At 48.6% G+C, this 20,663-nt stretch overlaps 2 protein-coding genes across 2 annotated transcripts; both read left to right on the forward strand.

Annotated features, from left to right (window-relative positions):
• Nucleotides 1-14,814: 14,814 nt before the first annotated feature.
• Nucleotides 14,815-20,438, forward strand: KCNS2 (potassium voltage-gated channel modifier subfamily S member 2). Its single transcript, XM_038555151.1, has 2 exons — nucleotides 14,815-14,899; nucleotides 15,503-20,438. The coding sequence occupies exon 2, from the start codon at nucleotides 15,545-15,547 to the stop codon at nucleotides 16,976-16,978; it is 1,434 nt and encodes a 477-aa protein (XP_038411079.1). The 5' UTR covers nucleotides 14,815-14,899; nucleotides 15,503-15,544; the 3' UTR covers nucleotides 16,979-20,438.
• LOC119876949 (proline-rich proteoglycan 2-like) lies at nucleotides 14,837-15,487 on the forward strand. Its single transcript, XM_038556335.1, has one exon. It carries the CDS (start codon nucleotides 14,837-14,839, stop codon nucleotides 15,485-15,487), a length of 651 nt encoding a protein of 216 aa, XP_038412263.1.
• Nucleotides 20,439-20,663: the final 225 nt, after the last annotated feature.

A 20,663-nucleotide genomic window follows, 5' to 3' on the forward strand; every position in this document is an offset into this window, starting at 1 on the left:
ATCTGCATTTCACAAAGCTAGTGGGAATGCATATTGCCATAGCCAAGAAAAGGACCAGAAGAGGAGAAAGGTCCATTAATTCAGTAAGCCTGCCCAATTCCTGTTGACTAAAAGGCACAACAATTTATTCATGAATAACTCTGCCGAGCTTAGGGGAAGATTCAATGATTAAAATATATTCTTTAAAGCCTTTAAGAGGGTTTAAGCAATCATTTGTATTCTAAATAGGTCTCACTGACACAGTCTCTTTCAAACGTTAGATCACACGCACACAAAATCGAAAGCCAGGGGCTAGCTGGCAATGCTTCTTCTGGTTTTATAAAGTCGACCGTGGGTTCCCTTTCTGCTGAGACAATAGTCTGTATAAATAAGTGCATGTAACCAGAGTTTAGGGATGCAATCAAATGAACCTTTCAATCAAGTCAATCTTATACTGCTTTGGCAAGTTTTCCAGACCAGTCCTAAAATTCAGATCCTTTACGCTATTATCCAAATATGTCTCCTACTATACGACCCAATTTTGAGTTTGGAAGATAATGTCCCCTGTCACGTGGTCTACTTTTTTTCTATAATGTGGCTGGCCTTCTTTAAGCTTCATAAACATCAGTGACCTAGTATTCCTCTACCTGCCTTATTTTCTCACTCAGGACCTCTCATCCCTAAATTGTCTATTAAGCCCCATGTTCTCATTCACTTAGCTGAAGCTTTCTGGAAATCCACTGCTAATGGTACCCTGGGAGAATATTATTTTGGGTGAGAGGGAGGCATCATCTCTTGGAACATCTAGAGTCACCATCCCACGAGATGTAAGAGCAGTGCTGGGCCCCACACAAGTGAGAAAAACAGCATCTCTCATGTTTTGTGGGTGAGCCCCAGAGCAGTTTGGCTTGTGTCCAGACTGTCCCCAATCTCCTCATGAAAACAACCCCTTTGGCTTTCTTTCCAAGCCCCCTGTATGCATGGGGAGTGGCCCATGACACTCTGCCATTCCCTGCATCCTTCAATCTCTCTCCGTTCCTTCCCAGGGCAACTGCCACCCTTCCTGCCACGCTCTCCAGCCAACAAGGGCCCTGTGCATGTCACTTCATGTAAACGGGTGCTCAAAGTCTGACATATGGACCATCAGGTCAACCAATGGCAAACCTCCCCATCTTGCTTCGGACTCCACCATACCATCCTATGATGTGAATTTTCTAATTCCAGATTTTCTGTCCTATTGTAACTCACGTGTCAAACCATGTGTTTCAATTTTAAGGCTTAAAAAAAATATGGTCAGCATGGCTTTGGGGCCTTGTACTGGCGGCCTGAAGTCCCTTCTGACTCATCTGCAGCTGTCTTCAAGTTCAGAACAGTGCCCCACACCTTCTCTGCCAAATGCCTTCTAGGCCAGGCTTGGTTATGGAGGGTAAGTCTGTGTCTCTCAAACCCCTTCATCAGTCCCTTCCTAAGCCAAAGAGGGCCACACATCCAGAAGGAAAGAACTGACCCAAGTCAGAGGCCCAGCAATCAGATTTTGTTGGGACAGAAGGCCTTTGAATCAGTCCCATTTTCTCTGCACTTGAGTTTCCTAAGTATTTCCACATTATTTCTAATCTGGGCTGTTAGAAAAGGGGAAAAATTAAAAACCACTGATCTGGAGAATAATGGAATATATCTTGGTGGTTATTGCTGGCTAAGAGGGCTTTGGAAGGTCTTAGAAGGCTGTCTCTGACTCAAGCTCTGTACAAGTCATAGCTAGGAGTGTGCACAGGCCAAGGAATGGCTGAAATGCTGAGGATCTGCCTCCTTCTTGTGAAAACACATGTGGAGACATGTGAGCCCTGTTCTCTCATCTCCACATTGCTCTACACATAATGAGTAGAGAAATAAGGATTACCTTTTGGATCGGGGATCCTCCAGGCATCTCTAGCATGTGGACCTCATTTACTATGTGGCCTTATTGCTCTTTACCCCTTTACTCGTCTATATTGTTCAGAAGCCTTACTTAATAAGTATTTGTCAAATAAATGAAGGAGAGATCAGAGATACGACACATTTAGGCTATCTCAAATGCTTTTCTTTCTTTCTTTTTCTTTCTTTCTTTCTTTCTTTCTTTCTTTCTTTCTTTCTTTCTTTCTCTTTCTTTCTTTCTAGAATTAGATGTACAGGTGTGAATGAGTGGATGCATAGACAAATAAATAAATAAGCAATCAAATTGTTGCTCATTCAATGATATGATTGATAAAAAAACACCTGTACCATTTATATTAACTTCTCTCTTTGCTGACAATGTATAATTTAAACAGTAATATTAAATGTGTCCATGATATGAATCCTACTGTGTTCTTTTCTACCATAATCTCACATCTTACCTTACTTTCAGTTCCTTCTCCATGGACACACACATATTCATGTGTTCACTAAGACAAAGCCATTTGCAAATGGTACAGGCAGTAGGAGGAAGAAAAAAGATGGGGAACAGATTTGACATGCTTCTCCTACAATGGAGAACATAATTTTCAGCAGTATAGTCTTTACGATGGCATTTCATTATTACAATGAATCACATACTAACAAAGTATCCATCACCACCTTCTCCGAAAGCTTGGCCAATTGGTTTTAATACTTAGATGAGGCTTATTTTCAATCAGCTTCATCCATTTTTCTGTGTCCTTTTAAGTGTAACCCACACAAATCTGAGTGCCCTCATGGCCCTATCTGGTCATTTACCGTCAAAAGAAATAAGCATTCAACTCTTAAATCTTTGAAAGGAATAATGTAGACTCGGACAGATTTTCTTTTTTTTTTTTTTTTTTTTTCGGACAGATTTTCTAAATGAGGTGGCACAAGGATTTTGCATGATTCTAGCAGCAATACTTATGAGAAGCAACCAACCAATGCTCTACTCTGTCTGAAAGCAGTGCAATAAAATCTTTAAATGTTTCCAGAGCCAACAAATCAACTGCATAACTCCCTTTCAGAAGTACACAGTCAAAATGTCATATGACCTTGTGACCAATGAATCCTCTCTCCACTTTCAACTTATCCTCTTGCTCACCCTAGATTCTCCCTTCTATTTCCTGACAGTTTGGAGACATGGGATTTAAGATGTTGGGCATGCTACCTTTGCAATATGCTTCCACCACTACTTATTGCATCATTGACATCTGAGACCACCCACCCCGCCTCATTCACCAGAGTCTCTGCCCCTTGGCAATCCCCACAGACCATACATCTTCAGTTACAATTTGAGATGTTTCTTGCCACAAATAAAACACACATGTCACTTAATCCAATGACCATGATAGCCTCAGGGTGACACTGTCTCACTCATGGTAAAGCCTGAGAAATGGCTTCTATGTGACCAACAATACCCTTCTGGGAGCAAATTCAGGGGTACTGTCTTCAACCTAAGTCCTGGGCTGGAATCTGGGTATTTCTTGAATAGGACTAGGGAAGCTGCTCTCCCATCCATCTTGCCTCTCAAGATGAGGCACACTGGTCTCCCAAATTATTCTGACTGTCCTGGTTTGCATTCCATTATCCCCTCTGGCTTCCAGAAAGTGCCATATTGCCTTTCTTTGTTCCTTCAGGTTCAATTAGGCATATTAACAGAAGGAATTCAGGAAGTCTCACCAAGTTTAAGATCAGATCTCGAATTGCTCAGCCACTTTTTGCTAAAAGTCGCTGATCTTTCTCCCACAAGGATTGATCCAAGTGCCTCTCATTATCCAAGCCAGCTTCTATGGCTCCCTTGGGGATGACTTGCTATAGCAGTTCCTCCTACTGCAGCATTGGAAAACATTTGTGCTGGTGGTAGAGTCCTAATTATGAACCCAGTATATCAATCCTGGCTTCTCTCCACTCTACCCTTTACTTGCGTGAGGGCAGTGAAGTGGCTGGCCACTAAGTCAGATGCCTGGTGGCTTGAGAGCTGCACACAATCTCTGTGGTACTTCATCTAACAAGGTCTTTGCCTTCAGGGCTTGCCATCCTTGAATCCAAGAACCACTAACACGTCTCAAAGTCCTTTTCTCTGGTTCCTTGCATAGAACTTCTTAAGTTTCTAGTACCAGTCAGCTTGTATAAATAATTCAAAGCCAACTTGATTGCAAGCCTCACAGTAGCAGCCGAGCTGCAGGGGAGCTGGCCCCAGCTGGAGCAGGGCAACTCTGAACTAGTCCAACTGTGTTTACCATTAACTTCCTCACTCCTTGCGTAAGAGTCTCTTATGTCTTACAACGGTTGGGTGTCTACGAGGATTAGATTAAATGCTAACATCCAGTTTGCAATCTCAAAAGAGAGTTCTTGAAGGCATCCTCCATTTAACCAACTAACAGGGCCTTGCATTTATTTAATTCTCTGTGGGGCGCAACCTCTTCTCTAAAATTGTGATTTTAATGTCAGAGTGGGTTCCACCGTGTGTCTCAGACTTTCCTGTGCTATCAGTATTTGTAACTGATTCATCTACACTTGCTTGTACTATAATTCCAACAATTTGGGGATCCCAGAAGGTATATCTGTGACTCAGGTCTATGATTATCATTTTAATCTAAAAAGCAGAAAACCATGCCTTATGGGCCACTCAGGCTTTCCAAGTGTAACCTGCACAGAGTTTGGTCCACTTATGGCTCTTTCTACACTCTTTCTACATGGAGTTACAATCTAAAAGCATACTCAAATCTGACTTTGAAAGAAGGAAGTCCTTTTGTGACATAAACTGGTCAGGTCCTCACAGGCCCAATTCCTCTGCCACCTGGTGGCACAGCTAGTTAACATTCCCCAGCCTCCCTTGTAATTGGGAGTGCACATGACTGTGTTCTGCCAATGAAATGCCACCCCTAGGTCCAAGCTTTAGGAACATTTCAGATCCATCTTCACACCCCCCTTCCCCCCACTGCTTTACCTTCACCTGGCTGAATGAAGGTAACCCTACAACATAGGAAGGTTGTGTTGACTATGGGAAGGAGGCCAATTCCCCGAATCACCACTTGGAGGAGAACTGCCCACCAATAGAATGAATATTTTGACATTTATGGATAAGAAGTAAACTTCTACTATATTTGAGACATAATACATATATATATTATACTGGTTGGCATTACCTTAACTTATACATTTTAACAGGGGTTTTCTTGGTGGGGCAGCATATCACACAGAAAAATCTTCTTAAATTCTTCCTTTTTTTTTTTTTAAAGATTTATTCATTTATTCATGAGACACACACACACACACACACAGGCAGAGACATAGGCAGAGGGAGAAACAGGCTCTCTGCAGGGAGCCCAATGCAGAACTCGATCCCGGACTCCGGGATCACAACGTGAGCCGAAGGCAGGTGCCCAATCCCTGAGCCACCCAGGCATCCCTTAAAATTCTTCAGACATCTTCTCACCTCAGTATTTCCCAAGCACTCACTTACTGTCTTCTTTGGTAAGTCAATGTTTTCATTATGGACCTGCCCACACCCATAATTCTCTGAGAAATGAGTCTACTTCTCATTCTGACTACTTTTATTTTGAGGAGTTGCTTTCAACCTTACCCTGGAATTTCAGTAAACTTAGAAGCCTCCTTTTGACACGAAACTTTTGCTTAAATAAGCTAAATATGTTCACCAGCAATCTTATTCTAATCCAACAAAAGTAAACTTCAGCCTGTTCTGGACTAAACAAGACTGATGATTTTGAAGTTCCAAAATAATCTAACATAAATTAAAATAATGTGGTGCTATTGTACAATGATTATTAGAAAAACATTATTTGTTGTATTAATCAGGATAGAAGAGACTTCACTGTGGGAGACAACCAGCTCTCCTTAAAGCTCAGTGATATAGTCCAACTAAAATGTACCTCTTAAGCACACAAAGTCTGCTTCAGATTCAGGAGCATCCAGGGCAGCTGTGCTCCACTAGGTTGCTCAAGGATCCAGGCTGTTTTGATCTTGTGGGACCATCATTGCAATATGTACTCTCCTAGCAAGGGAAGAAATCGCTGCAGCCTCTCACACTGGCCATGAAATGCTCTGGCCCACATATGACATATTACCTCCAAACACAGCTCATTGGCCAGAACAAGTCACATGATTCCCTCATACTTGGAGAGGTTGGGGAAATGTCATCCTTCCTTATACCCAGTGTGGGTGTGGGTGAGCACTATGTACTAGAAGACTGTACCTTTGAAACTTTTGATCTTTGGTTTCTTAATATTTATGCTATGAATTTTGAAAAAGTCCAAATTTTTTCTCAGAAATAATTCTGTAATTTAAACCTTTTTTTTTCTTGCTAAGTCACTTGGATTCTTCAACGCCAGTTAGTTAGAAAGAGTGCAGTGTAAGGAAACTAGCTTCCGTTAATAAAAACAAGAGCAAAGAAAACTAGAATCCCAAGAAGACTGCATCTTTCCTCAGATGTGCTTAATGGGGCAGGCCTGGGAGGTCAGTCCCAGATAGGAAATGGGCAAAGGAGGAGGCATTTCTAGCATTGTGTTCCCCACCTATTCCCAATCACATTGCTTCCTACCATGATAAAAATATCCAGACCCTCTGTCATCTTAGCAAGATTTAATTAAAACTGCCCTAAATTAAGAAAAATCTAGTCATTGTTTGCATTCTTAGATGCCTATGTTTAGTTGAGTTGCACGTAAGCAGAGAAGTGAAAAATTAGCTTAATTTTTTGGCTGCAGGACAGAGTGTGAATTGGTTTTTTGTCACTCGTGGGGAACATCTTGTGTCTTCCCTCAGCTCGGTTTCTCTGATGGGATTGCTTCTTCCCACCCTCCTGAAGGCCTCTGAGGACAAGCTGCAGCTTGGCTATGACCTGAGAAAACCCCTAGAGCCCACAGACAGACCAGTTCAGGGTGATAAGGGTCAGAGAACTCCCTCTGAGAACAGCTGTGGCCCACCCAGGTTTCTGAGCAACTGAGAGCTGCTGTCAAGTGGGTCTAGAGTGGAAAGGGGGGTTTGCACATACAGCCATTTGTCACCTCCAGCGCAGAGCTGAATGCCGGGGAGGTGTTCAGAAACCTACTTCCTATCTTGAAAAAAATGAATTAGGGAAGCTTCCAGAATCCCTGAGTGGGAAGGAATGGCTGTTGAGAGGTCTTGAATACAGTGTGTAAGAACAAATCTCTACAGTCAGACTGTTTTTCTGTAAATCCCAGCTCTGTTGCTGCTTAGCTCTGTAACCTTGAACATGTTACTCAATATTTCTGTGTCTGTTCCCTCTCAGATAATCATAAAATGTACCCCCAGTGGGTTGTCTTAAGGATTAACCTAGTTCATGGACATGAAATCCTTAGGACAATGCCTGGCTTATAGCCGGTGCTCAGTAAATGTTAGCTTTTATTATTATTAAAAATTATTATTATTTTTTATTCCACTTGGCTTCCTGTGACAGCCTCCTAGACATTGTACTTCTAGAACACCTCTCTGTTCAAATACTAGAAAGCTTTTATTTTAAATCCAGGAAGCTGATCACTTTGATGGACCAATGTGAGAACAGTGTGTGATCTGCAGGTAGGGAGACCATTAAGAAGTGTGGGACCCCACAAGCCATCCAGGATTTGAGTCCAGCAGTAACGCTGTTTTGGGAACAGCCTAGAATGGAGATTCTTTCAGTAAACCAAAGCAAACTCAGGCCCTGGAGTAACCATAGTAACAGGAGCCCACAGAGGCATCCAGGGTGTGGGATGGGTAAGTGGGTGGATGGATGGATCAATCGATAGATGGGTAGTTGGGTGGGTGTCACTTTCACAGAAGGAAAGCCTGGTAGCAGCAGCTGTGGGCACCTCTGAGATGAGGGAAGTTTGGGGAGCAGGGAATGTTCCCAGGGTAGGTAGTTGGGCATGATAAAGGGCAAGCAGGCCAGGGCAGAAAGGAAATCTTTCCCTGAGAAATTTCTCCCAAGTTCCCAGCCTAGGGAAGGAGTGAGATCAAAGGAAGAGAAAGGGAGTGGGGCTTTTAGCCCCTGCAGCTTCCACATCTGGTTTCTTGCCTGCAGAGTTTGTGACCTACCTAGTATCCTTTATTACACACTTCTGCTTAGTTGTCTGCTGCTTCTAACCAAGAACCAAGACCCACATCTTTCTTCAAATGTAGGGTGTGGAAAAATTCCAGAAAAAAAGGGAAAAAAAGTCTTTTCTGAGGCAAAAACTATTTCTCAGTGCCAGCTCAGGACTCCTAGGGAGACACAGGATGTCTACCAGCTTCTAAACACTAATTGGCAACAGAGAATGTTGGTGCCCCCAATTTCTCTTCTTCGTGCAACCATCTCTGCTTCTCCAGTTTCATAGGGCCATGTGATTAAGTTCTAGCAAAGGAATACGGGCAGAAATGAAGTCTGCCCCTTCCAGACCTGGCCCTGAAAACACCTCATGCCATCCTCCACATTCTCTTTCTTCATTTGCCATCTTGATGCAAGGGATCCCAATGAAGGGTTCCAAAGCCCTGGAAGCTGGCAAAGCTCTAGGTAGAAGGAGCCTGGGTTCTGGAATCACAATGTGGAAGGCTGCTCCCAAATACCCAATTGGACTTCATAGTAGGAGAAATGATCCTTTTATCATATTAAGGATTTGGGAATTATTCCTTATAGCAATTAGGCTACCCTAATTAATTCTGCACCTTCTTGAGATGGTTAAAAGGTGAGATTTGGGAACCAAAGAGCCATGTTTGAGTTGAAACACCCCACTGACTGGGCACTAGTAAAATGAGGTTAATAAGAGTACCCAAGTGAGGGCAGGAGACAAGCAGAGAGCCTAGCCCGGAGTGGATCACATCATAAGCACTCAGTCATTGGTACTAGTCATGGTTAACATTTGAAGCACTTGCTATGTGCCAGCCCTTGCTACAGCTCTTTAATGCTTCTTTTATTCTCACAATAATCTTGTGATTAGGGTCTCTCATGGCCATGGACTCAGCCATTGGATTTCCTTCTGCTACTGCCCTCACTGTCAGCACACTCTGCCTCATTTTCTCCACCACCTTCATCTTCATCAGCCACCTGCTGGGTTGAAACACCAGCCACTCCCCGAACACAAGTGAGGGCCTCAAGGTGAATTGTCCTGATCCTGTGTCTCCATAAGCCCAGAGATTAGGGCCAGGGCAAGAAGTGGGGGCTTCAGTTCACCCAGGGAAGGGTCAGGAAAGGAGGGACAACAGAAATGACATGTCTGAAGCAGAAGAAGAGGAGCTCCTGGGTCTCTGGGGCTCAAATTCCACACTGTGGGCTTTCAGGAGGGCCTAGGGTAGAGGAGAGCCCACCAGAGCCCAAGGGGCAGGTGAAGATGAGACTGGAAGGGCCCCTATCTGGGTGCCATGTTGTCTTCAAAGTGATTTTCCTTGTGGGGACCTTAAGTCTAAATTTAAGTCAAGTTTATCTTAATTATTCCAGCCTCTTCCCAGGATATTCTGGGAAATCAGGTAAGGGCCCCCATGATGGGGAACCCAGGAGGGCTCCCAAGGAGAAGGCACTCAGAGCAGAGATGCAAGAGGCAAGACGTCCAGGCCCCAACAACTGTACCTGCAGCCATGGGACATCTGGGCATCTCTTTTTACTAAGGGACTCAGAGAGGAGACCTTCAGAAACTTCCCTCCCTTGTTGACTTCCAGGGGGCAAGGGTTAGGGAGCTGCAGGAAGAGAGGAGGGTGGCTTCTGGGGATATAAAGCCAAAGGGCTTAGGCAAAGACTCACATATAATATATTCAGTCCTGCAACCAGAAACAATGCAAAAGCAATATAAATACTTACCATTGCCTCTTGAGAAAATACTTAATGAGGAATTGCATTCGTAATGCAGCAAAACTTAAAACCCTTTGTTCCTCAATTTTTCTCTTAATCTCCCACATCAGTCTCAGTCCTCCTCTCCCCCATGCCCTTCTTACTGAAGCTCCACTTGAGGCTCAAGCCAACTGCCCAGCTCAGGACAGGCCCCCCTCCCGCTCCCCTCTTCTATTCAGTCGGCCTCTGCCTCTAGCTGGTGTCTGGCTTCTCCAGCGTTTTCCACTGTAAATCCACTCAGACAGGCCTGCTGGCTCCTGCATTCCCAGTCCTCATGACCGCAGTTAGCATAATAAAGGCTCAGGAATGGAGGTCCTTCCAAGGTGCAGAAGAAATCTTGACTATTTCCTACTCACAGATTATCTTTAAGTGATTCAGAGAGGCACACATATACCAGCATTTATGGTGCCCCACTCTGGGTAGGCACTAACTTTACAGTTGGGGTAGGTGTGGGTGTTTACAAAGCTGAGTAAGACACAGACCCTTGCCTTTGATGCTGACCCTTGAGCTGCACTTATGCACAGAGTTGTGCGCGCATGCCCCCAATGACATGCTGCTCAAGCTCTCAACCTTGGCTCCACATTGTGATTGCTTAAGGGGCTTTAAGAAAACATTGATTCCCTGGCCCTACACCAGGGATTCTGATTTAATTGGTCTGGGGTGAGACCCAAGGCATCTAGGGGCTATTTTAAAAGCTCCTGAGTGATTCTAATGTGCAGCCAGGGATGACACCCATTAGTCTAACCAATTACTTGGGAGAGCATCCCAGAGTCTGGGGTTCCCAAGCCATAGCCCCCCGCACAGCAACTTCTCCTTTGCCAACTGCCTTCTTGGTCCGTCAGAGGAAGAGGAGATGGGGCCAAGACTCAGGCTAGCACAGCACAACATTAACATAGGAGTTGGAGCCTCATTCATTCATCATTCAATCACATATTCAATAGCTATTTAATATAAGTTCCGTGTAAGAAACGATAGAAACTGACTGCAGGATCCAGCCCAGTTTAAATTGGGCATTTGGGCCTCTCTGAGGAGGTGACATTTAATGCAAGACAAGAGTGGCAAGAAACCTGCTGTGTCAAGCTGCCATGACAAGCAGAGAGAAATAGTAGGTACAAAGGCCCTGTGGATGGAGCAAAGGGGCATGTGGCTAGAGTATAATTGGTGGATACCAGACCAATGGGATACAATGAGCTGGGCAGGGGTGCACCATGAAGGGTCTTGTAATTAGGGTAAGGAAGTGGCTTTGTTTTCAGTTTGATAGAAAACCCCTGGAAGGTTTTCAGGAAGGAAAGACATGACCTGGTTCGTGTCTTTAAGAGACGCTGGCTGTGATGGGAAGGGTGGCTGGTAGGGAGCAGGATGGATGGACACGGGTGACTAGTCTGTTCCAGTGGGATGGCAGGCACCCCAGGGAGAGGATGAGCGCTCAGCTCCTCTGCAGTGGGGAATGTAGGTCAGGCAGCCCAGCTTCCTCAGCCAAGCTGCCAGAGCAGCCCCCTCGCCTGTCAGAGAAAAAAGCCGACTGAGATGTGTGGGCTCAACTGAGATCAGTGCTGACAGGGGATGCAGAGATAATAGTCACCCAGGTGCAAGGATCTGGGCCACTGTCTGGGGGTCCCTTTGTCCCCCTTCTCAGGGTGTCTCTCCCTCCACCCCTCCACCCCTCCAGGATCTCCCTGGCCTGCAGGCCAGCCCAGGGGCAGGCCTTGATATGTGCCTGGAGCAGGTGGCTATATTTTAAGATCAGGGCTCAGACCTCTAAATAAACCATAAACACAGCCAGCTTCCCTGGTACAGAAGGAGAGAGACGGTTCTATTTCTCTTCAGCACAGTGGCTGGGAAATAAACAAGTGGCTCTGCCTGTCACATATACTTAACCCTCTGCAAAGACATCTGTCAGACACACAGAGCTCCTGCCTTAGCCTTTCTAAGAAATAACTGAGATGCCCCAAACTTGGGCTTCTCTTTGCAGCCTTTAAGTGCATTTTTCCTTCAAGGTAGGGCGGGCATGGGGGCTTGCCCTTGACCCCAGGCAAAACTAACAAGGGGCAGGTGTGAAATCTAAGCTGCCCGGTAGCTGGGGGGGGGGGGGCAGGTTGGCAGGGGTCTGTGGGCCATGGGAGTGGACAAGAGAGTGGTGGAGACGGAGGAAGTGAAGGGGAATGGAAAGGAGGAAGCGGGCGGGGTGTAGAGCCACAATGAGTGAAAGCCCAGGGGGCCTGGGAAGAGCACAGGTAGAGTGGTCACAGGTGTGGAAGGAACAAAGAGAAACAAAAGGCAGAGGGGGACTCCCTCTTCATGAGCCCATGGAGCGAGATCTCCCACGGCCATAAAAGAAGAAGGAATGAGCAAGAACAAAACCAGAAAGGAAGAGAAGGAGGCAAGCAGGTAAATAAAGCAGGGGAGGGGGATCCCTGGGTGGCGCAGCGGTTTGGCGCCTGCCTTTGGCCCAGGGCGCGATCCTGGAGACCCGGGATCGAATCCCACGTCGGGCTCCCGGTGCATGGAGCCTGTTTCTCCCTCTGCCTATGTCTCTGCCTCTCTCTCTCTCTCTGTGTGACTATCATAAGAAAAAAAAAATAATAATAAAGCAGGGGAGGGAGGAGAACCCCAGAGTTACCAAACCCAAGCATTTCCTCCCCGCGGCAGGAGGGGGGGCTCCTAATTGGGCAGAAGATGATGTTTACACTGAGCTAAACCAGGGGGAGTCAGTAGTGAGGCCAAGGGAATGGGAGTGGTTGGGAATGGTGGCTGTGCTGCAGAAACCGCAGACATGTGGTGGTGAAGCAGAAGGGGGCCTGTGAGCTTTAGGGTGGCCAGAAGCCAGCAGCACGCAATGAGGATGGGAGAAGAAGGTCAGAGGGAGCTGCAGGGCACAGAAGGCCAGCCCAGCAGGTGCTGCTGTGAAGGACACCTGCAGCAGGGAAATCTCCCAGTCGCTCCTGCCCCCAAGGTGTGGGAGGGGGTGGAAAAGAAACAAAGAGGCAGCGATCACGCATGTTCTAAAACACACACACACACACACACACACAGACTCAGCAAGGGCTGGCACACTCTCAGCAGCTTTCCCATGGGGATAAAGGAGACCCAGAGGCCTCCAGACTGTAAACCAGCCAAGTGTGGAGGGAGCCACGGACTTCAAATGATAGATCCAACAGACCTGAATAGGGGATGAGGTGTGCAGACTCCAAAGGCCAACCTGGACAGAAACAGAGATGGAGACAAAGACAACAAATACCAGATTCTCTTTCTCTCTCTCTCTCTCTCTCTCCCTCTCTGTCACTCACACACACACACACACACACACACACACACCTCTAAAGGCATCAGACACAAGAGAAAGGAAGCTCATGTGGCCCTCATCACCCTATTCTCCCCTCCCATATCTGCCTGCCTCCCTGGAGTTCCCTGCACTTGCAGATCCTGCAGGGATATGGCTGTGGAGCCCTCTCAGCAGGCAACACATCTGCACCCCCCCACACACACACATATCCAGAGGCAAGTAGCTGGCACAGGGACAGTCCCCTATAAGTGAGGCCAGGCTTAGATTCAGGAACTCCCACAAAAGGCCAGATCAAAGGTCTTCCCCCACTCTCCAGGGAATCTCAAAGCATTGGCGCTTCACAAAGCACTTGTATAGGTGGGTCCTCAGTGCCAGGCCCCCAGAAAGAAAGGATGTTTCTGTGCTGGCTTCCCTGTGGGTCCACAGCCACACCACAAAGGTTTTCCCCAGTACTTCTGACTGAGACTTGTAGCCCACTAGCTCCCTGCCAAGCTCACATCATGCACCAGTCTTTGCAAATGGGGTCTACGAAAAGGGCTGAACGACCAAGGGGGGAGGGTTCCCAGAGCTGTAGGTCCATTTCTCAACTCAAGCTCAAGCCCAACAGGCAGTGACTTAAGGAACAATCTTTGGGGACCAAGAGCTCAGATTTGGGCCACAAGTCTCCTGGGGAATGGGGACACAGATACTGAGCTCATCTACACTGGCCCATACCTGGATGGTTCCCATGGTGTCTACAGGCACACACTTCTCATTGTGTTTTACACAGACCCTGTCAGTCCCACTGAATGCTACACTATACAGCACACAGTCACCCATTGTGATGCATACACTGACATGCCCTATATCTCCTGTTCTGACATACTGTACACACCTCCTCACCCTTCACAGTTTCCATTTTTATCAGCACTGCACATGCAGACATTGAAAAATCCTACAGCCCTCAGACTTACACACACACACAGCCCCCACCATCCTTTAAAGCCTGCACACCACACCGGCCTGTGCACTATACACAGGGCGTCCACACAGAATTCCCCGAAAGAACCCTTTGCTCCCCAGGAGGTGGATCCCGCCCCTGGCAAGCTAAAATGAGCTGACCTCAGGCTTCCCTGCCCCTTTCTTCCCTCCCGCTGCCTTTCCCCAACGCCCACCCCCAGCTTCAGGAAACTTTCCATCAGATCCCTAAAAGGGGAAACCCGGGCTTCCTCGAGCCCTGCCCCCCCAGGCTCACGCAAGCTGCCCCCCCTTCCCCGGCTGGGCTCTCACCGGCACCCAGAGGGGAAAGGTCACCGTAGGCGGTCCCCTGCCTGCGCCCTGGGAGTGAACAGCTGTCACCGAGACCTAGGGGAGGTGCCGGCCCCGTGTCGCCGCAGGAGCGCAAAGGGGTCGCGGGGACGCTCGGGTCGAGCGTCGAGAAGCCGAGGCGGCGGCGGCGGCGTCTCCCGGGCCCGGGGCGGCCGAGCCTGGCGCTGGGGCGCGTGGAGCTGTCCGTTCAGCACCGGCGCGCGGCGCCCCAGCCCCACTCCCGCTCCGGCTCCCGCGGGCGCGTGCGGCGCGGGCCGCTGCCTCCCTCGGGGGCCGAGGGGCACGCAGAGCGGGAGGAGGGGGCTCTGCGAGCTGCGGGGCCGCGCAGCCACCTGTGAGCCTCCCGCGACCACGAGCGGCGGCGGCATCTCCGGCTGGACGCGGCAGGAGACGCTTGGCGGACCCCGCCCGCCGGCCCGCCGGGCGCACACACACAGGCGCACACCCGGGCGCACCCGCGCGCACACGCACAGCCGGCCGCGGCGGCCGCGGCGATGCCGACAAGCAGGTCGGGGAAGTTTCCCGCCGGCCTCGGCCGCGGGCCCCCGTGCTCGCAGGTAAGCGCCTCCAGAACGCGTGGGGTGAGCCCTGGCAGCCCGCTGGGTAAGGCGCGGCGCACGCGGCCCCGGGGCACCGCGCCAGGCGGGCGGGGAGGCCCGGGGCGGGGAGTGAGGGGCTTCCGTCTTGAGGGCCGGACGCAGGGGATGCCAGGCTGCCCGCCCCCAGCCTGGGCTGGCGGACCCAGGCAGCGAACCCCCCCCCCCGCCCCGGGGCTGCGCGCCGCCACCCCGCTCGGCCCAGCCCGGCCGTGCGCATCCCAGGGACAGTCCCGCCGGTCTGCGGCGGGCGGGCGGGGGCGTCTCCTCGGCCCGCCCACGCGCAAGGTCGGCTGCCTGCCCCCCGGGGCTCTCAGAGTAAAGCGGCCCACGGGACCCCCGCGGCGAGGGTGCAGGCGCGGCCACGCTCCTGGAATTCTACCCCCTCCTCCCGAGCCTTTCCTGGGGAAGGGGCCAAACCGCACGGGCCTCCCCCGTCCCGGAGCCCGCAGGCCTCGGATGCCCGCCCGGGGAGGGCTGAGCCGGCCGGGGACGCGCGGCGGAGAGGAGGGTCCCGGTCCCCGAGCGCCCCGCGCTCACGAGGCGTGACTCCCCCGCCCGCAGGTGTAGCGCCGCCGCGCGGCACGGGCGCCGGGAGCCTCCAGCATGACCCGCCGGAGCCCGTGGGACGCGAACGAGGCCAACGTCGAAGACGGGGAGATCCGCGTCAACGTAGGGGGCTTCCGGAGGCGGCTGCGCTCGCACACGCTGCTGCGCTTCCCGGAGACGCGCCTGGGCCGCCTGCTGCTCTGCCGCTCGCGCGAGGCCATCCTGGAGCTCTGCGACGACTACGACGACGCGCAGCGCGAGTTCTACTTCGACCGCAACCCCGAGCTGTTCCCCTACGTGCTGCACTTCTACCACACCGGCAAGCTGCACGTCATGGCGGAGCTGTGCGTCTTCTCCTTCAGCCAGGAGATCGAGTACTGGGGCATAAACGAGTTCTTCATCGACTCCTGCTGCAGCTACAGCTACCACGGCCGCAAAGTGGAGCCGGAGCAGGAGAAGTGGGACGAGCAGAGCGACCAGGAGAGCACCACGTCCTCCTTCGATGAGATCCTGGCTTTCTACAGCGACGCCTCCAAGTTCGATGGGCAGCCGCTGGGCAACTTCCGCAGGCAGCTGTGGCTGGCGCTGGACAACCCCGGCTACTCGGTCTTGAGCAGGATCTTCAGTGTCTTGTCTATCCTGGTGGTGCTGGGGTCCATCATCACCATGTGCCTGAATAGCCTGCCGGACTTCCAGATACCTGACAGCCAGGGCAACCCTGGAGAGGACCCCAGGTTCGAAATTGTGGAGCATTTCGGCATTGCCTGGTTCACGTTTGAGCTGGTGGCCAGGTTTGCTGTGGCCCCTGACTTCCTCAAGTTTTTCAAGAACGCCCTAAACCTCATTGACCTCATGTCCATCGTCCCCTTTTACATCACTCTGGTAGTGAATCTGGTGGTGGAGAGTACACCGACCTTGGCCAACTTGGGCAGGGTGGCCCAGGTCCTGAGGCTGATGAGGATTTTTCGCATCTTGAAGCTGGCTAGACACTCCACTGGCCTCCGCTCCCTGGGGGCCACCCTGAAATACAGCTACAAAGAAGTAGGGCTGCTCTTGCTCTATCTCTCTGTGGGGATTTCTATCTTCTCCGTTGTGGCCTACACCATTGAAAAGGAGGAGAATGAGGGCCTCACCACCATCCCCGCCTGCTGGTGGTGGGCCACCGTCAGTATGACCACTGTGGGATATGGGGATGTGGTCCCAGGAACTACGGCAGGGAAGCTGACCGCCTCTGCCTGCATCCTGGCAGGTATCCTGGTGGTGGTGCTGCCCATCACCTTGATCTTCAATAAGTTCTCCCACTTTTATCGGCGCCAAAAGCAACTTGAGAGTGCCATGCGGAGCTGTGACTTCGGAGATGGAATGAAGGAGGTCCCTTCCATCAATTTAAGGGACTACTATGCCCATAAAGTTAAATCCCTCATGGCAAGCCTGACGAATATGAGCAGGAGCTCACCAAGTGAACTAAGTTTAAATGATTCCCCACATTAGCTGAGAGGACTTGTCATCTTCAAACCCACACTGCTGAGTTGCCTCCTGTGCCTCTGGCACAGTTCAGGCACCTTGTGGTTATGGTGTAAGAAGTACGCCCAACCCTAAAGGGGAGAGATGCATGGGATATGCACCCCAGGTTGCTTTTACAAGTATTTAGAATCATTTTTAGAGGGTGTTGTGTCAGACACCATGCCTTTGCACCCTTCAATGAAATGACACTCACTGGTCTTTGCTTTGTGGGCATAAAATGTTCACCTTTCTGCCAGAGGAGTACCACCCAGAATGCTAATTTTTCTGTTTATTGTGTGCTCTACTCTAGTGCTCGTGGCCCAGTACTGTCTGTGAGTTGTTTGTGCTCTTGTCTCTGAGGTTGTCATGTGAGTTTTGTACAAAATGCTCCCACAAGTCCATCCAGTGAAAACACATCTGTGGGTTCAGCAAGAACGTGATGGGATTTTTGCTCAGTCAGGTGAAAACAAAATCTCAGTCCTTTAGCCACCGCTTTCATTTAGTTTTGTTACCAAAACAAAGAATGTGAAGTTAAGCACACATGACCGATGCAAGTCCGTGTGTTGTTTTTACAAATAATCTGTAGCTCTGTGGCTTGCATGGGCACACGGGTCACCTTTAGGATGATGTACACTGATGTTCATCTTGTAAATGTCGCCTTTAGAGAATGTGACTCAGTTAGACATGTAGTGATGATTGAAGTTTTCTTTTTGTTTTGTTTTGTTTTGTTTGTTTTGTTTGTTTTCCAAGAAGAGAAGCACTAGGGACAGGGCTTCAGCTAAATAGGCCAAATCGTGGGATATCTGAAGACCTTTCAAAGTCAGGCCTTCATCTTTCCAAGAGTGGCCATAGAGACATTTATTTCTGGCTGAGGTTCCTGCTCTAGGCCATTTGATGAAAGTTTGCTGTGTCTTAGATATACGCATGTTTCTTGAAATATTTATTTTTTAAGATGTTTAGAAATAAGGTCTTCTTGTCTTTCTCAACTAAAAAGAGGTTTACTGTCGTATTAGCTCCCTGAGGCAAACACTATTAGATCGCTAGCGAGGGCCGTAGCTTGGGAACTTTGTTGCCTCCTCTGGAAGCTCATAAAATGAGAGCCCCTTTATATCAGAGCAGAATTTACCTAGATCCTTTTGCTTCTAGGATACAGTATGTTATATGTGATGCTCTAATTGCCCTGCAGTTCCTGGTATGACAGGGAAACCCGGCAGTGTGGAAGAGTGTACTCAAAATATAGACATGCATGAATGAATCAAGTCTGTGTGGCTAACCCAGGACAGAAATACTGTAGTGCTTACTTTCATTTCAATGACCTTTTGGGAGAAGGTGGGTAGAGGCCAGGAGCAAAGAAAGAGTTGTAAAATAAAATATCATTACTTCATAAAATGTCATAGATAACTGCAAACTTCTTGAAAAGCTTACTGCTACTTAAAAGACCTTTCAATTTTTAAACTTGTGTTGAAAGTTGAGAACGCTTTCCTTCTCCACAATGCCCTCTTGCCCCTTCTTCAGTCAAACTAGCACACAACATGGTGAAGGGAACCTAGGGCAACTTTGTAACATAATTCTCTAGGTAATCAGGTGGTTCTTCAGGCGGCTTCCATTACTGTTTGGTCTTTGGAAGGGCTACTGAATCCAGGGGTGTAAGTGAGGAGTTAGGCAGGCTTTCTATCTAAGGTTTGGGCCTTCTCTAAAGACGTCCATTTTTAATCTTAGCTGGTTGAAGAAGATACATACCTCAGGATTCTGTCAGAAGGCTTTGTTACTTATGGTTGCTGTAGCTTCTACAAAGTGGGCAGTTGGTTGGATGAATGCACTAGTCCCTCACACCCTTGAGTCTCCAATTCAAATCCTCCCATGAGACTGGAGCCTCACAGGGGGCATAGAGGTGGCCGCCTCCTCGTGCCCGGGGGTCTACCATCCACATCTCTTTGCCAGAAGCATCAGAAAAGGTGAGATGACTTGGGGGCGACTGGCTTCCCAGTCAGAAGAGCAGGTTTGTTTTTTAGAGTTTGCACATGGTGTACATGGACCACCAGATTTGGCTCATGTTTCCAGCACTAGATGGCAGAGAATTTACAAAATTACCCCAGCTGCATGGAGGGCAGGTGATGGTACAAATTTGTGAGCACTGTTCAGTTTGTCAAGGATCATAGTTCTCAGGGCACTGAGCATGGTGTCCATGGTCACTGACCATAAAGCCTGTGAAAAGCTGAAACAAGGAAGGAGGCAGAATAACTCAGTCACTCTCATGAGTATTTTTTCAACAGGCAGGTCTTACCACCAAAAAAGAGACCGCTAGTGGTTACTCTTGACAGATGCGAAAGCTAAAAAACTGGACTTTCCGTTTTAGTAATGACTTGCATTTATTTGGTGCCTTTCACTGGGGGAATCCCAAAGTGCTTTAGAGACTGTCTTTTTAACATCTCTTGTACATATTTATGCACTTGTATAAAATATTGCTGTGTCCATCCTGGACCTTTAGTCACTTCTGAGAGTGAGAATGTCTTAATAGCATCGACTTCTCCAAGCTGTGGTTTCACATTAGAGGGAGAGAGAACAACCCAGCTGACTTGAACCCTGGAGTTAATTCCCACAAAGGGTGGTGCCTGAATGTGGCGTAGGGAGAAATAACCTTCCTTTCCTTCAAAGTACCACCAAGGTATGGAGTTCACAAGTGCTCTCAGTTGGGCTCTAACATCTTAAGTAGCTGTTTCTTCTGGTCTCTGAAACTAAACAGGGAGGATCAGGTGAATTTTATGCTTTGTCTCTGGAGTTAAGAATACAATTATGAGGTGACATCATTGGCCACCAGGCTGTCAGATTGACCCATAAGCCTCCTTTAGGGGGACACAATAGAAGCTTCAGATCACTTATTTCCAGCTGTGGCTTAAGAGCAACTTCAACTTTCAGCATTTGAATGTTGTTATTTTCAATGCCATTGGGACAAATGTATGGACCAGGGTCTTCTGACAACATATATGATGAGCATTTCAAAAGTGCCAGTTGGAAGTGACACTGTGTCTCTATTGCATGGATAATGGTTATAGATTTGTATTTGCTGCCAAACACCCTCATTTCCTGGGTTTGTTCCTGAGGAGAGGTGTGTTGTAATGCCGAGCTGATTTGTAGTTCCTAAGGTACTAACTGGTATTTAACATTTGGACTTGTTATTTCTACTTCTCTTAGTACTCAAATAATTGAACTACCTACTAATTCTTGCCTCATTTCAAAGAAATGATTTGTTCTGCACTTTGGGAGAGCAGCAATCTGTACTGGCTCTGTGTTATCTACTTGAAGGCTTAACTGGTATTTCTTGTATGTTTTAACAGCATGACTTGTTACAGAGTTGTAATTTTCAAAATTGAAAACGCTGTATTTGCGATGTCAGTTTTAACACTCATTAACACACTACTGTGCAAGCATTGAGATGGGCCCTGCTGAACCATTATGTCTGGTGGCTGAACATTAGTCTCCGTGCCTCGACTCAGGAATGAGGAGGAACGCTGACACACTCAGGACCCCAGCCCTGAAGACTGGATAGAAAAAGATTATTTATGCTTCCTTAAGGCACTTCAATTACATATGGAGTGGTAAACACAACAAGGGTGTTCAGCACTGAAGACCAGAGTTCCTGGGAGAGGCTGGGCTTTTTGAGCATTTGTTGGGA

The sequence above is a fragment of the Canis lupus genome, chromosome 13, assembly GCF_011100685.1.
Source record: "Canis lupus familiaris isolate Mischka breed German Shepherd chromosome 13, alternate assembly UU_Cfam_GSD_1.0, whole genome shotgun sequence".
NCBI classification, from domain to species: Eukaryota; Metazoa; Chordata; class Mammalia; order Carnivora; family Canidae; genus Canis; species Canis lupus.

Bases quoted from the DNA above. Each gene is read 5' to 3' on its own strand.
- LOC119876949 (XM_038556335.1), top strand. From the start codon at position 14,837: ATGCCGACAAGCAGGTCGGGGAAGTTTCCCGCCGGCCTCGGCCGCGGG.
- KCNS2 (XM_038555151.1), top strand. From the start codon at position 15,545: ATGACCCGCCGGAGCCCGTGGGACGCGAACGAGGCCAACGTCGAAGAC.